Source organism: Anas acuta, chromosome 3, assembly GCF_963932015.1.
Source record: "Anas acuta chromosome 3, bAnaAcu1.1, whole genome shotgun sequence".
NCBI classification, from domain to species: domain Eukaryota; kingdom Metazoa; phylum Chordata; class Aves; order Anseriformes; family Anatidae; genus Anas; species Anas acuta.
Genome location: NC_088981.1, coordinates 90,419,975 through 90,435,263, shown reverse-complemented (window position 1 = coordinate 90,435,263; position 15,289 = coordinate 90,419,975). Strand labels below are relative to the sequence as shown.

Below are 15,289 nucleotides of genomic sequence, written 5' to 3'. Positions count from 1 at the left end.
TCAATCTGTATACACAGCAAGAGTTGCTGCTGCCAAGCACTCATTATGAATGGACTGTAGCATCACATATTTTGAACATAATCCATAGAAAAAAGTAGGTAGTTATTGACTTTATCTCCTTAATGACCTTAAGGAGTCTCCTTAAGAGTTTGCATGCACTATAGAGACTTTGTTCCTTACAATTGGGATTCTCAGCTGTTCAGTAACTTCCCTGCTTTGAAACTGAAAATATGGACCAGTCTATCTTCCCCTTCTGCTGAAGCTGTGACTATAAGACTTGGAATAAAATTGTCAAAAGGTGAGAACCCCAAACTGGCTTTGTGTGGCTAAAAGTTGGACACTAATTTAACCATGGGTGCCTGGTTTCCATTCTGGACCAAAGAACACAGACCACTGGGCCAAGCATACAAAGCCTTGTATCAACTCATATAATTCAATACCTGATGGGCGGCATCTGAGGGTGCTGAGAAAACTGGCTTATAACCTTGGAAAGCTGCTTTCTGTTGTCTGAAAGTTTATGGAAATTGGGGAAGGTTCTGAAAAGCCATAGAAACTGGGGGAGATCACCAGGGAAAGGACAAACATGGCACTCATTTCTGCTCCAAATTCCCATTTTGCATCTCAGTTGGGTGTTCCCTATTCATCCTTGCCATGCGTTCTCAACAACTCTTTTCCTCAACCATGGATGAGCAGAAATTTGAACAAAGCTGCCACCAGTCTCACGTTTGATCAGTTAAGGGATGGCTTAAGACTTCAGTTAGCACTAAGGTCCCTTTCAGGGCAAAAATAATGTTTATGTCTTTCATGATCTTGGCTCTTGGGATTTGTTTATCCAATGAGAGCTTAAGAGGGAGGAGAGGACACAGCACTTCAAGCCAAACGCTACATAAGGTTACACAGTACTCTTGTATGTTCCTCTTGGCCCAGGAAATCTGCCAAATAGCATTGAAGCTCAGCAAGTGCAACAAACAGTACCCTCACCTTTCCTTACAAAGCAGTTTAACATATAACACGGACATTCTAGCACTTCTGAGGAGAATGGACAAAGTGAATTTGTCACTTCAAGATGGAGTGTTCACTGAACTTGAAATTCCCAGTACTGATGTGAATGCTCTAATTATTAAAGACAGACCCCACTACCTACACATTGAGTGAAGAGTTTCACAGTGTACATGTGAAATTTCTTCTCAGCACACCAATCCCTTTTGGCCTTTCTCTCTACTCAAGCTCCATCTTGCTTTGGCATTTCAGGGAGCCAAGAGATTCCTCCTCTCAGAGGAATGACTATAAATAAACAGTCATTGTCTTGGTAGTGTAGTTGCTCTTCTTCTGTATATCAATAGCAGGGAGTAAAGACAGAGGTCTGAGGACAGCAGATGCAAGCACTGCCAGCTGGCTGGCAGCAGGAAGCTGCAGAAGTAGCTGGGAAGGTCAGAAAGATAAACCCAACTTTTCTTCCTTTTCACTGCTAGGTCTGTGGGACTTTTCTGTTAGGTCAGCCCACTGTATAAAAAGCAGAGCAGAATTATTTATTGTCATGCAGAGAAGCTGAACAGGCAGTTTTGTGGCCCGGGATAAGGAAAGTTGGGAGTTCAGACTTGGTCTTATAGAAAAAATACATGACAAGGTAAATTTTAAAACAAGGTTTTGAGTTGGTTTGACATAAAACTTAAATATATCCTTAGTCACTTGCAAGTGGCAGTTTGTACTGATGTCATACAGAAAATATGACTATAAAGGGTAGGCCTGTGATTAAGAGACTAGCCATTCAAGGAATAAGTACTGTGCTCTGCAGAAACAATGAGTGAACTTTCACAGCAACAAGTGGTACTTAGCCATTTTTAGGCAATTTTTAAAGCACACGTCCAAAATCATCTGTTTGGATCAGAATTTTGAATTTATATACCTGTTTTATACATCTCACATTTTAGTCACTGAAATCTTACTTTTTGTATTGGATGTGGGTACCAAGCTGTCTGTAGTGGGGGGGCTGCTGGGGTGGCAAATGTAAGGAGAAGCTGGGGATGCCCTGTGCTGGATACAACTGATCCCAGCCGGCTCCATCAGCCAAGCTGGCAGTGCCTCTGTGAAAGTGTATGTGAGAAAAAGGAAAAGGCTGCACAGGCAGAGTGAGTACTGAGGTGAAAAAAGTGTGATAAACAATTCTGTGAACACCAAGGTCAGAGAAGGAGGGAGAGGAGGTGCTCCAGGCACCAGAGGAGACATTCTTCCACAGTCCACGCAGGAGACCATAGTAGAACAGGTATTCCCAGGGAAGGACTGCCATCACAGCAGCAGACCCATGCAGGAGAAAAGTGTGAGGAGTAGGTAACAGCAGAGAGGAACTGTTATGAATGGACTGCAACCCACCATTACTCTGTACTGCTTGAGGAGGGCAAAGTAGAGGAGTCAGGAAATGATGTTGAGCCAGTGAAGAAGTATGGGGTAGAAGAAAGCTGTTGTTTTAATTTCTTTGCTTCTCACCATCCAAAAATCTATTTTAATTGGCAATAAAAACAATTTTGCTTTAGTTGGATCCATTCTGCCCATGATGGTAACTGGTAAGTCTCCCTGTCTTTACCTTGACCCATGAGCTTTTTTGCCTTATTTTCTTCCCTGTCTTGTTGAGAAGTGAAGTGAGAGCAGCTGGGTGGACATCTCGCAGCTGGTGACTAAATGATTCTTAGAATTATTCTAATAGCTAAAATTATTTACTTAACCTCAAGATTAAATGTATATATATATATAAGAAAATAAAGACTTAAGAACTAGCAAATATGTCAATGAACGCAGTAAAGACTTTTGCTAGTCATAGAATCCTTTCAAAAGAAGCAATTAGGCATCACCCCCAAAAATTCTCTACTCAAAAAAGTTGTATTCTAATTAGATTCATTCTGCATCAGACTTGGTGACCCTGACACTTATAGTTTATACTTCAATATAAAATGATTTTTCATGAACATGAAAAATATTTCATTTGAGGCATGTCTGAATCATCTGGATTGCACTTTGACATAAGGTTGTTTGGATGGTGAGATTTATAAAGAAAAAATGATTAACACCTGAATCACGAAAAAGACCTTAAGGGTAAGTTATCATCATACATTATGTTTAATTACTTATTCCTACTACTTTGTCATATTTCACAGCTGAAGTGAGAGTAATATTAATGTTTTAGTTAACAGGCTTGTTTTTAATATCAATGTGGAATATATATTTATGTAGTTTTTTTCTTGTGTTTCTCTTTATCATAATTATGTACCAATGCACACTCAGAATGCAGCAACCCATTAATTGATTTGTGATAATGAAGATATAGCTATACTCATTGATTATATTTCATTATCGTGCTTGTAATTTTAAATTGATGATTATGTTCCATATAATTTCACAAAGAGTAACAGAAGTTCCACTTGCCTGCACTATATCTTCAGATACAAAGGTTTATTAACCTATCAAGCCATCATGAAATCTCTGCAATAGCCTTTCATATTCCTTTGATTTCCCTTTTAGGTACCAAATCCCAAAACACAATCCTCAAAATGTATATCCACTAGAGAAGCCAGTGGTGGTCAAGAGGCTGGGAGACAACAGTTGACCCAAACTGACCAAAGGGATATTGCATACCATATGATGTCAAGCTCAGCAATAAACATGAATTTACAAAAAGGGGAGTCATGCTTGGCCAATGTGAAAGTCATCACCACAGAAGGCTGTCTTAGTGAATGAAAGGAGAGAAGTGGTTGTCTATCTCAATTTTATTAAGGCTTCCAACATTGTCTCCTGTAGCATCCAATATAGACAAGCTAAAAAAATAAACGTTGGACAAGTGCCCAATGAGATGGATTAAAAACCCACTGGTTTGTGATCAGTGGCACAAAGTCAATCCAGATGCCAGTCACTAGTGGGGTATCCCAGAGTTTGATAGTAGCTCCAGTATTTAACATCTTTACTGACTTAGGACAGTTTACTGGAGTGCACCCTCAACATCTGCAGTTGGCTGTTTTGCCCTTCAGAAGTATTTTGACAGACCCAAGCCAGGACTGAAAGGACTCTCAAAGAACTGAACGAGGAGAAATGCAAAGTACTTTACCTAGGAAAGAATAGCACATGAACCAGTGTGTTCTGCAGGAAAACCAGCTGGAAAGTCTCTTCGCAGAGCACTTATAGTCCTAGTAGACACACTGATCATGAACCATCAGTGCATCTTTGTTGTGAGAGTGACCGAGCATGGAACAGGTTGCCCGGAGAGGTTATGGAATCTCCATCCTTAAAGATCTTCAGAATCCAAGTGGACACAGTCCCAGACAATCTGCTCTAGTTGACCTTGCTTGAGAAGTGAGTAGGACTAGATGACCTCCAGGGATCCAATCTGACCTAAAAGGTCCTGTGATTCTATGATAAATATCTAATGAGAAATGGAAAATAGTACTGATATAATTTCCATATTATTTTTTTAATCTAAAGTTGTTGAAAAGCAAGTGTCAATGTATTAGTTCTACTCTCAATTCTACTTGTTCTTTTGAATGATTCACTTATTAAGTAAACGACTGCTTTTAGTATGAACGTGGCACAATATTTAATCTACAAGTGTAGAGGCTAGAGAAATATCTTTACCATAGATTATCTGTAGAACAATGCAAGTAAATATTTTTTCACTTAAGTCCTTATACATGTAGTGACTTGAGTATGACTGAAGCAGTAAATTTTTCAGCTGAAAAACTAATAAAGAATTTACTAGTCTTTTTTTAACCTGTAGTACAAGATTTCTTTAACTTAATAATTTTTGGTTTTGCTATTTTCTTAAAGAAAGCACAATTTTCAAATAATAAATTAACTTTATTTTTATTAAAAATGTTTATTTTTATTTTAAAATAAACAAACAAACATAAAACAAGGCTGACAAAATGTTTTTGCTTGCATTGGTTCTTCTAATATTTTGATCAGAATCAGGCCAACTGTACTCATCAGTTTTTCAAATACTTTCAGTTGTTCTAAATCTTTTTAGATTTGTAGTTCAATTATATTTGCATCTTCCTATTCCTGTCTGCATAAACCAAGAGTGTAAATTAAGTCTGAGTCCACAAAGACTATCCAGACAGCCTCAGATGATGGAAGCCCCCAAAGGGAAAGGCATTCAAATGGCATCCGGGAGAGAGAAGAATCCAACAAGTAGAATGAAACAGTTTCAGTTCTCTCTTTAGTTTTATATGAAGACACCTAATATCTACATATGAGCTGAGTGTCTAAGTCCGCAATATAGTCTGCAGAGATTAAATAAAAATAATCATGAGAACTTCAGAGACTGATCCCATCAACACTAAAGGCACTCAGGGGAGGATTAAGTCACCTAAATTGGTTTACCACGTCATATGAGAAGGCCTCTGGGATCCAATAAAATAGTGCAAGTCCTGTAGTTACTATTTAAAACCCATGGGAAACCCATGACCTTCTGGAGGGTCAGCTAAAGACAAGACAGAATAGGCTGGGGGAAGTGTAAAATTGTACAAGAAAACTGTGTTGAGGCAACTAAATCTTGATGTCAGGATCTGACAGCTGAACAGGCTGCTGGAATCCTTTGACTGTATCTCTCTGCTGATGGTATTAGGAGCTTAGACAAACAGCATATTATTGATGCAAAGACATCAATTTAAGCACTTTTTCCCAAAACCGATTCTTGCCATTTATGCTTCATTATGTCAGGAAAGTTAAAAGTAGCTTTACTATGAATTGAAGGGACAGACATATTGCAACAGTATGTGTGAAACTGGGAAAAACTAATAGTTTGTGTGTGCTTGGAAGCGAGTGGTCACACTAATGTAAGGAGACAGGATGTAGATTTAGCTTCCTAAAGTCACTGGTCTGAAAAAACAACACACATCTGTTTACAAAGGTCATTTTCAGAAACAGAGATGATGTGTATTCTATATAAACATTTGCGGAAGAGCACATATAAGTACAATAGCAGCAGCTGATGAAGCTGAAATAATCATATCTGGCGTTATCAAGAGTACCTAGTGGAACTGAGCAGCATTCTTCCATGGAGTAACACTGGCCAGCCAAAGCAAATTTTATTTTATTTTTTTTAAAAAATGGGGGGGGCTAGGCTGGAGACAGAAACTTCATATTACTAGGTCATCTGCTGCTTTGATGTAGCCTTGCTCGACAGTGTGATTGAGGATGACTAAATGTATGAAGGAATACTGCAGAAGAGGGAATGCAGTTATCTCTAGCAGGTATAAAAAAATGATTATTTTATATTATGCTTTTGTTTTTTTTTACTTTTCTCCTCCTTCTAATATAGCACTGCTGTATTAAGTCACTTATGATTTCTCACCAGGGGAAAAACAGTTTCTTGAATGCCTAGATCTCTTATTTTCTGGGGCGATCTCTATACAGGTTAAGACGACCATTGTTGCTGCCACTTAAATCTTGACACAAAGGATACATCTGTGCACTTGTCACCTCAGCTGTGATAACTTTTTGTAAAAGTCTGTATGAGCTGCAAGACAGCAATCTTACAGTGCTGAGAAAAATGTTTTAAATATTAGCACATTTTTTAAAAATATTTTTGTTAAATAGCTATTTAGAATGAAATAAAACGTTGAGCAATGTAAAATGAATAAAAATTATGTAAATTTACAGAAAACACATAACTTTAAGTGATACATTAGCTATCGAAATTCTAGAGCCTACACAGTAGAGATCAGTGTTTAAAGACTGCCTTCCTCGAGACATTAAATTACATTATGACCAAAAAAAAACAAAAACAACCAACATTCAAAATGTCTGTTGAAAGACAGTACTTTTAAAATAAGTTTTTATAAACAAAATGAAATAAAGTAACATAATTTGGCCTAACCCATTTGATATATTATTTTAATGACTAAGTTCTAAAATCTCAAAACAACCAGGGAACTACTTTACAACTTTGTATGTTTGTCAGGGAAACATACGCTTGACATATGCTCTTTGTTCACACTGACACTGAAAGAATTTTTCTGCAGTATCTGTTCCAGTGTAAATAATAGAAATATTTTGTAATCATTTCATGTTAGAAACTGTACAAAACAAAAATTTTAGTAGGCATGTATCCTCCATAGAAGAAAAATTTAATGTACAAATACTGCATTTCATTATCTAGGTGTAGTAAACTATATGATATTTGATATATTTCTGAGCAAGATTAAACAATATAACTATTGTTGAGCTTGAATTTACTCCTTCTGGATCTTTATTTCTTTACTGTTTTTTCCAGTATTAACCATCCCTATGTACTCTTATTTTTTGGAAATGTGATGTGTCCTGGGTTCTAAGTCTTAAGGAATTATATGGTCAAGCTAACAGAATGACAAAAACAACTTTAAATTAAAAAAATGAGACAGTATTATCTTCATTAGAAGTGATATGATTGCATTACTTAAAAACAATGGAAAACGTGTGGGGTTCATCTATTTGACTAAGTATCAGTGTTAGGTAGAAATTGTCCATACTATTATATTCAGGTATTACTCAGTTTTATAATTAGTAAACAAGGTAGGTGGCAATGTTTGAAGAAAATAAAGAAAACTTCCAATGTTAGTATGCTGTCAGAGCCTTAAAATATTCAATGATACTCATCCAACTGTACAGCATATTGAAGTGGAATATTCCCAACAGACTGACTCATACCATCTAATTTTACTGAAGTTTTCTTCATAATTCTGAAGAGCAATGTCTTGCTCTAAAAAGACCTTGCTTTCAAATCAAACTACTTTTAACTCGCTTCTGCTAACACTTTAAACTTTTTCAAGATTACGTTTGCTTTCACAACATTGAAGATGCTGCACTTACAGCTTTGCAACTTCTTTAACCCTTATTATGCATCAGGTTTCTAAAAGCAATCAATACCCCCAACACTTTGCATTGGATGAATTACTCTTTGACACGTTGCACTTTAAGGGTGAAAAAAGCACTCACTGCAATCAAGCGATGGGCAATCTATCACTAATTTTTGAGTAACAGTCACCAGGATATCACATTGCCCTTGTCAGTAAATAACTAACACTAGATAATAAACAACTATCCTTAATATACTGAAGAGTATTGCATTTGTAGCAGATGACTACTTGTAATAGAAAACAACTATGACAGCTGACATAGAAACAAAATGAAAAACACCTATCCTTCCAGGGTAGTTGTGTAAGGGAAATGAACTCAAGTCAACCTTCTTACTCAAATAATGAAAAACCATAGAAAGAAAACACTTGCAGATTGCATATTCTTTTTTACATTGGAGTCTCATGAGCCCTTCAAGTACAGATGTCTTTTACGAATATAACTGGAAATTCTTACAGAAATATATACGTAAAGCTGAGGGCAATTGTTTTAAAATCTAGTAGTTAAAATTTTACATCTGCAGGACCACTGGCACCACCACATCACTGCACCACTAATGAACCAAAGTGTTTTTGATACCCAAGAAGTACTATTAATCAGAACACAGTGCTGACGACAATAATCTGGGAAAAATGCTTTTAAAGTTTTAGGCAAGAGAACTGTACGGATTTTCCTAAACTTTGCTGAAATGTCATTAAAAATGTGAAGAATACAGTACAAGTGATACATGCACTGAAGTCTGTGACAAATGGGGGTTATACAACCGTACTGGTATTTCCCAAACTGTACTTCGCTCTGCAGACTCACTACATTCCTCTCAGTTAAGGGGATGCCAAAAGAATCCTCTCTAGTCTTTTGAACTTATGTGATATTCATCACAGACTGGAACACGTATGAACAATTTTATGCAAAAAATATGCAGAAATCATGCAACTTGAGGCAGAAAACCATAACAATTTCTTCAAGCACAGTCATATGACCCCAAGTGTATTTAGGTTGCTTAAACTGAAAACATCAAAACATTAAGCACGAATTGTTCTGCTACATATAAAGCATTTAAGTAAATGTCAGCATCATTTTAGAGAAATTTTAGTACATCTCTACCCATTAAATATTTTGTCATTAGTGCTGTAAAAATGTAAAGATTAACACTAATAGCAACACGGTCAGCCCAACAGGTCAGCAAAGTCAAAGCGTTACTATGGTTATGTGCAAATCTAGATGACAAGGTAGCATTTTATTGTGTTTGTAAAATTTACTTTGTATCTATGGTAATACTTTTTCTTGGTTGATTTCAGAAAACAATGATTTACTTTGCACTATACAATCTCCTTTAAATGTGTTTCAGCATAATGTACAAGTGAGTAAAGAAACTATAAATCAACACTTAATTTAAGTAACACCTTGACCTACTTAGCAAGAATTGGATCAGAGTCCTGTTTGAGTTAATATTGATTTATCCTCCAATAAGCAAAAGATCCCGTGTCTTCCTTGATTTAGTTGAGGCCATTGCTATGAAATTAAAAACGAGTAAAACCCGTGATATAGCCCTCTCTGCTGTGGTAGAGAATGTACTATACCTGTGAATCCAGGAGAACAGAAGCACTGATAGCCTCCAAGCCTGTTGATGCAGCTTCCTCCATTCAAACAAGGCAAGGTTTCACACTCATCTACATCCATCTCACACAGAGACCCATAGTATCCAGGTGCACAATTACAGAGGAATCTTCACAGAAGAGAAAATTGGGTGACTCAATGGAAGCAAACAACATCATCTATTGTAATATTCCGAAGCTATAGGTATGTTCTGATGTCAAACTGTGGTCCCTCATCACCATCCATATTGAAATAATTAACAGACTCCTCTCATTTCCATGTTTCTAAAGCATGCATAGCCATTTAGTGTTGGATTTTATTTTTTTTAATTAGTAGGAAAATTGCGCTCAAAAATTTCAACTGAACCTATAGGAAATGACATACAGGATAAAATTTTGTCAGAAGTCTCTGAAAAATTGTAGTGTTGTGGATACGAACACAAGATACAGTATTTTTTTCTTATTTATACTTAACTTTGTTAGTAAACACGTTAAAAAACTTCACTGTTGGAAACTGAAGAGAGAGAGAGAAAGCAATCTAACTGCAGTTCATTTCTTCTATTTCACATTTATGCCAAATTTAAGAAAAAGAAGGAAAATAAAAAGTTGTGCCAACTTCCCTTCCATTTTCCTCTCAGATCACGTAAGAAACAAGTAGCTGAGCGAGCAACATTTGCTGACCCCATTTTAATAGAGAATCCGTGTTGCCTGCTGAAGGTCCCTTCCAAACCTCAATACAGTGAAGCACATTTTGCATTCAAGCAATTTTTTTTGATTTTTTATTTCATTTATTTGTAGTAACTAACCTGTTAATGAGATCAAGGCAAGTTCCATTGTTTTTGCAGGGTCCTGATAAGCATTCATTAACCTCCACCTCGCAAAGTGTCCCTGTGAAGCCATGCTGGCAGGAGCACCTAGCAAAGAGGATGTCGTCATTTTACTTTTCAGTTTACCATAAAAAAGATACCTGAAAAATATGGGGCATATTTTGGGAGGAACAAACCAAAAGTGTTTTTTTGTTTGTTTGTTTGTTGTTTGTTTGTTTGTTGTTTGTTTGTTGTTTGTTTTGTTTTGTTTTTTGTTTGTTTGTTTTGTTTTTTATGATCATTAGAAAGTTCTGCATTTTAACAAACTTCCTAAGTACAGTGACTTCAGCCTAGGAAATAGTATTTTCACTATTATTAGTTGAAGCCACAGACTTTGTGCTGACCCAGCTGTGCAGGGGCTCAGGGCTTGTCTTGACCTGATATGGTTTTTGTTTGTTTTGAAACCTACCCTGGAGCCAACTGACCGATGCCTCCCCTTGCTTTAGCTTCACATCTGGGATTGGGACCTATGGAGAGGGTGTGACACACTGGGACAAGCACGGTGTTGCGAGCAGTCGCCCCTTGTGTCCATGGGGGCTAAGCAGTGCAAAGGAAGCAAATCACAATAATGAAACATACCAAAATAGCTCCAAGCAGGTAGAAAACTGAAAACCGTAAAACACCCACCTAGCAGACACTTCCAAATGCAAGTCACTTGCGAAAATACTGCCAGTTCTTCTTGAGAAAGATTGAAATCACTGATCCCAGAACCCAGACAGAGTTTGTGAGGATGCTCGTTACAACAGGGGCTAGATAACTGTAAGCATTCTTACCTAACAATTTGAACTATAGTTTTATGAAGCTCTTTTGTATTAATATGGACGTACGTATTAGTATGTTTGTAACTGGATCAGTAATAGCTGTTTTAATACATGATTAGGTTGTTAAAATTTTAAATAGCTTAACAATAAATTATTGGGCCCACACATATGGCATGTTCCTTTCTGACCACAAGATCCTGAATGTAACATAACATGTAATGTGTCAAACCCATAACAAAATAAGGACGCATTACAGCACCAAAGGGCAGCAAACATAATACAAGCAAAGGTTGAAAAGAATAGCGAAAAGCTAACTAGCAATTTATCATACTGGGTATTCGTTGCTCAAATAATTTCCCTCACCTGTAACTGTTAACCCCGTCCACACAGAGACCTTCATTCTGGCATGGATGGGAGATGCACTCATCACTGTTAACTTCACAGTAAGTACCTTCAAATCCTGAAAAATAGATTGTATTAACTATGAATGAGTGAATTCCACTGCACGATTTGAATGTAAGGATCAAGGATCTTCTTGGGAGTTGAGCTATCTGAGCTCAGGATCAATTTTGGTAACGCAAGTGTCAGGCTTGAGAAAACTCAGCCACTGTAGAAGCTGCTAAAAGAAAGAGCTGAGGAAAACATCAACTACTCCTTCTCATGGGAGCACTTCAGCTGAGGCTCTCTGCCCTCTGAGTTGGGTTGCAGCCATGCCCGTGACCATGTATCAGTTCTGCACCCTGACTCTTGCCTCAGATCAGCTCCCTCGCTTGACCTTGTGCCCACTCAACTACTACAGATTTGACTGGTTATCTGACACCTAGGCTGACCCTGGATACTGGAATTGGTCCTGCCCTGCTCACCTGACTCACATATTGTCAAGACGAGATCCTCAATCGTGAGATTCCTGCCCTGGCACGCTTGGTTAGACTCCTGGCTCATTTTTGCTTGTGGAGCAGCCAGCCCTCACTGCTCCCTGCCTCACATGCTGCACACATCAACTGCACATCAAGTGCAGCAAGCGGATACCATCCTAAAGGAATTTTCTCCAATTATTTTATTCATTAGCTTCAACCAGTTCATCTCCAGAGACTAAAAGAAGCCTTATCATACTTTAATGAACCAGAAAGACCACATTTGGATGTAGCTCCTGGATACTGTGAAACGCAACCAGTTTTAAAGGACTTAAAAGGCTTTCTTGGGGCATGTAGGACAGTATCAGAAATGAAAAGCTAATTCAAAAATCTAGAGCATAATAAAGGTTAAGAGAGACCACATTTATCCAAAGCAGTCAGAAGATGAGAAAAACACATTTAGCTCATTCTACTACTTACATCAAGAAAAAATATTATTCATTATGATCTTATATGGAACAGCTTCTTATTCTTTTGTGATACTCGGTAATATCTGAGCAAGCATCTCCTTCTTAAAATACCACAGCTGTCATTAAAATACATAAAAAGGAAAATGGTAGACATTCATCATTCTGCTTCCACCTGACACCCCAATTGGTTATGGATGTTTTATAGTCTTTTTGAGGTAAATAATACTGAAGTGAAAACATAAAGCACCATTTAGACACATTTTTGATTGCAGTAGTACACACTATTCCAGCCCATGGCAAAATACAGCTACCTTGGAAAGACATAAATGAAATAAACATAGAGCAGGCATGGTATTTTACCTACTATTCCTACAAATGGAGAAAAATACTGGCTTCATTGCATAATTTAACCAGTTATTTATTTACTACATTATGATATAATGTGATCAATCTAATACTGAATACTGTCTTTTTTTTAACCAAAATAAATTAGCTCATCTTTTTTTTAAAAAAAAAAAAGTCGATCTTATTTTTCTTAATGATACATGCTAACCATAAAAGACACCAACCTATTTAGATGACACATTTTCATCTAATATTTAAAAGCACTGACTTCTGAATTCATGCAGCAATGCTAAACAACTTTAGCCATGCTGGCCATTTTTACAGATCTCAACAAAAACCGTTTCCTTTCAACTAAAACTGTTTAGCAGAAACACTCGAATCTTCTTAAAAGAACATAAAAGTATCAGTGTTATTTACACTGTTTTATACGTAATTTCTGGATGTCTGTGGTGTAGTATAAAGTCTGCAAAATGAGTATTTCAATGAAAGCAATTGGTTAAAAAGCCAACTTTAATTCACCGCTGATGTATGTTCTAAGAGAAAATTATGAAATTAAATTTAACTGTGCACATTTCTTGTACAAACAACAGAGGTCAAACCTCAAAATATGTACTTTTATGTTAGGATCAAAATACCTGTACAATGTTTACAAATATATTTGGACAGCAACCAACCATACTGTTTTCAGATCCGAAAGACTACTTTAAATACTCACATGTAAGAGGAGTTGGCCTAAGGAAAGAGTTACCCTCCTCATTTATTTACACGGTGCTGTTAAAACTATGAGAGACCTCATGGGTCTAACACACATGGACATGTAGTTCTTGTATTGTACATGACAGTCAAACATGACTTAAAGTGCGATGTAACACATTAGTAAATTTTGTATAACTTACAAGTGCTGCCACACATAGCCAGGATCTTCTGGAAGACTAAAGCTAAGATCAACGTATGGTTGCAATTTTTTCAGTAATGTAGATGTTTCCAGATTGTTTCACATGGGGGGGAGGAAGGAACAGACGTGTTTTCCATTTAAATCAACTTAAAATGTTTAAAATGTCAGACATACTACTGAATCTAACATTTAAGTTACAAAGAAACTTGCAGTACATAAACAAGCATTCACTTAGTGGAGCCAAAAAAATATACTGGAAGACTTAATTTGTAGTTTATACGGCAAATATATTTCATTCATCTGAATTACAAAACACAAGCCTTTTTATTTAAGCAAACTATTTTGTAAAGCAGCACATTACTTAAAAGCCCGAAAATATGCATGCTGCTGTAAGGTACTGTTACTCTAACAATATTTAGTATTATGTGTAGGACAGTAATATGCACATTTAAATGCAAGTACTTTCTGCCTTTGCTAGTGCAAATCAGTCAAGCTTCGGATCTAAACTGTAAATCAATAGCACATGTAAATGATTTGTTGCAGCTCTCCAGCCATATACTTTAACAGGTAGCTTTTCCACATTTCAAACCTGGGTGACACATTAAAAATGCAATTTTTGACCTTAACGCTTTTTATGTGGAAAACCTGAAAGCTTTCTGAACTCAGTTCAAACTACTCTGAACTTCTAAATGAAAAGCTGCATCTAATCAATAGGGAAGAGCAAATGGCACGCACTGCCACTCTGGAATACAGAATTGCATTAGATACCTGCTCAAAATTTCCAATATTGAGTTTAAGAAATTATCCTAACAGGGATGGACAATCGAGCGGTTTGTCTTTTTCTTCCTCCCACGGGTCTAGCCATAAGGAGTAGATGAATGTCATTGTAATGACAAATAAATGTTTTTTATTTGCCAGATGTATTTTACATTATTTTTCCTACGACATTTAGGAAACTCAAGTAAGATAGGAATGGAATCTCATTGGTATTAGAGAAGTTTCAAATAGGATCTTTTTCACAAAGTAATTATCCACTTCAATTTTCACAGAACTACCAACATCCTGTGAAAGTTTTGCCAACAGTATCAATGGATGAAGCATTAAAACCTGTTACTTAAGTTGGGATAGACCCTATTGCTCCTTTGGCTTCTCTGAAATACTGGAAATGGCTACCGCGTGTCTCAACTCTGTGTGATCTGCAATGCACAGTGTAGCCACACATCTGCTGTTATTATTATGGTCATGTTTGTTTCCTTAATCCATTTCAGAGAAATACCACAAAATTTACCTTCAAAGGCAACAAAAAAGACAAACTGCATTCGTTCTCTATAAGCTCTCCACTGATTTACACACCAGCAAAGAATCATGGATTGTACTTGTCTTCTCATTGTGAAACACTTATGAACCAATGTTTGCAAACGTAATCATAACACACAGCTATGAGGTCTTTACATTTTTAGATACAGCACTTCATACCGCATCAAAATACATAGTATGTTGTTTGACTCATTGTTTGAGTATTTTACCAAGCAACTCTCTCAAGCAGCCCACTTCACCATCAGCTGAACCAATGTTTGTTTCATATGCACATGGTGGTTTAACACCAATGGGTAGCTAAGCACCAC

The 15,289-nt window shown here is 36.8% G+C and overlaps 1 protein-coding gene across 1 annotated transcript in view; it reads right to left on the bottom strand.

Moving 5' to 3' along the window:
• The window catches only part of EYS (eyes shut homolog), an 830,760-nt gene that overhangs the window by 464,939 nt on the left and 350,532 nt on the right, over positions 1–15,289 (bottom strand). The window contains exons 23-25 of the mRNA XM_068678264.1: positions 11,464–11,560; positions 10,280–10,387; positions 9,459–9,604 (exon numbers count right to left, since the gene is read on the bottom strand). Of these exons, the coding sequence (XP_068534365.1) occupies positions 9,459–9,604; positions 10,280–10,387; positions 11,464–11,560 (351 nt within the window). The remainder of the gene's footprint in view (positions 1–9,458; positions 9,605–10,279; positions 10,388–11,463; positions 11,561–15,289) is intronic.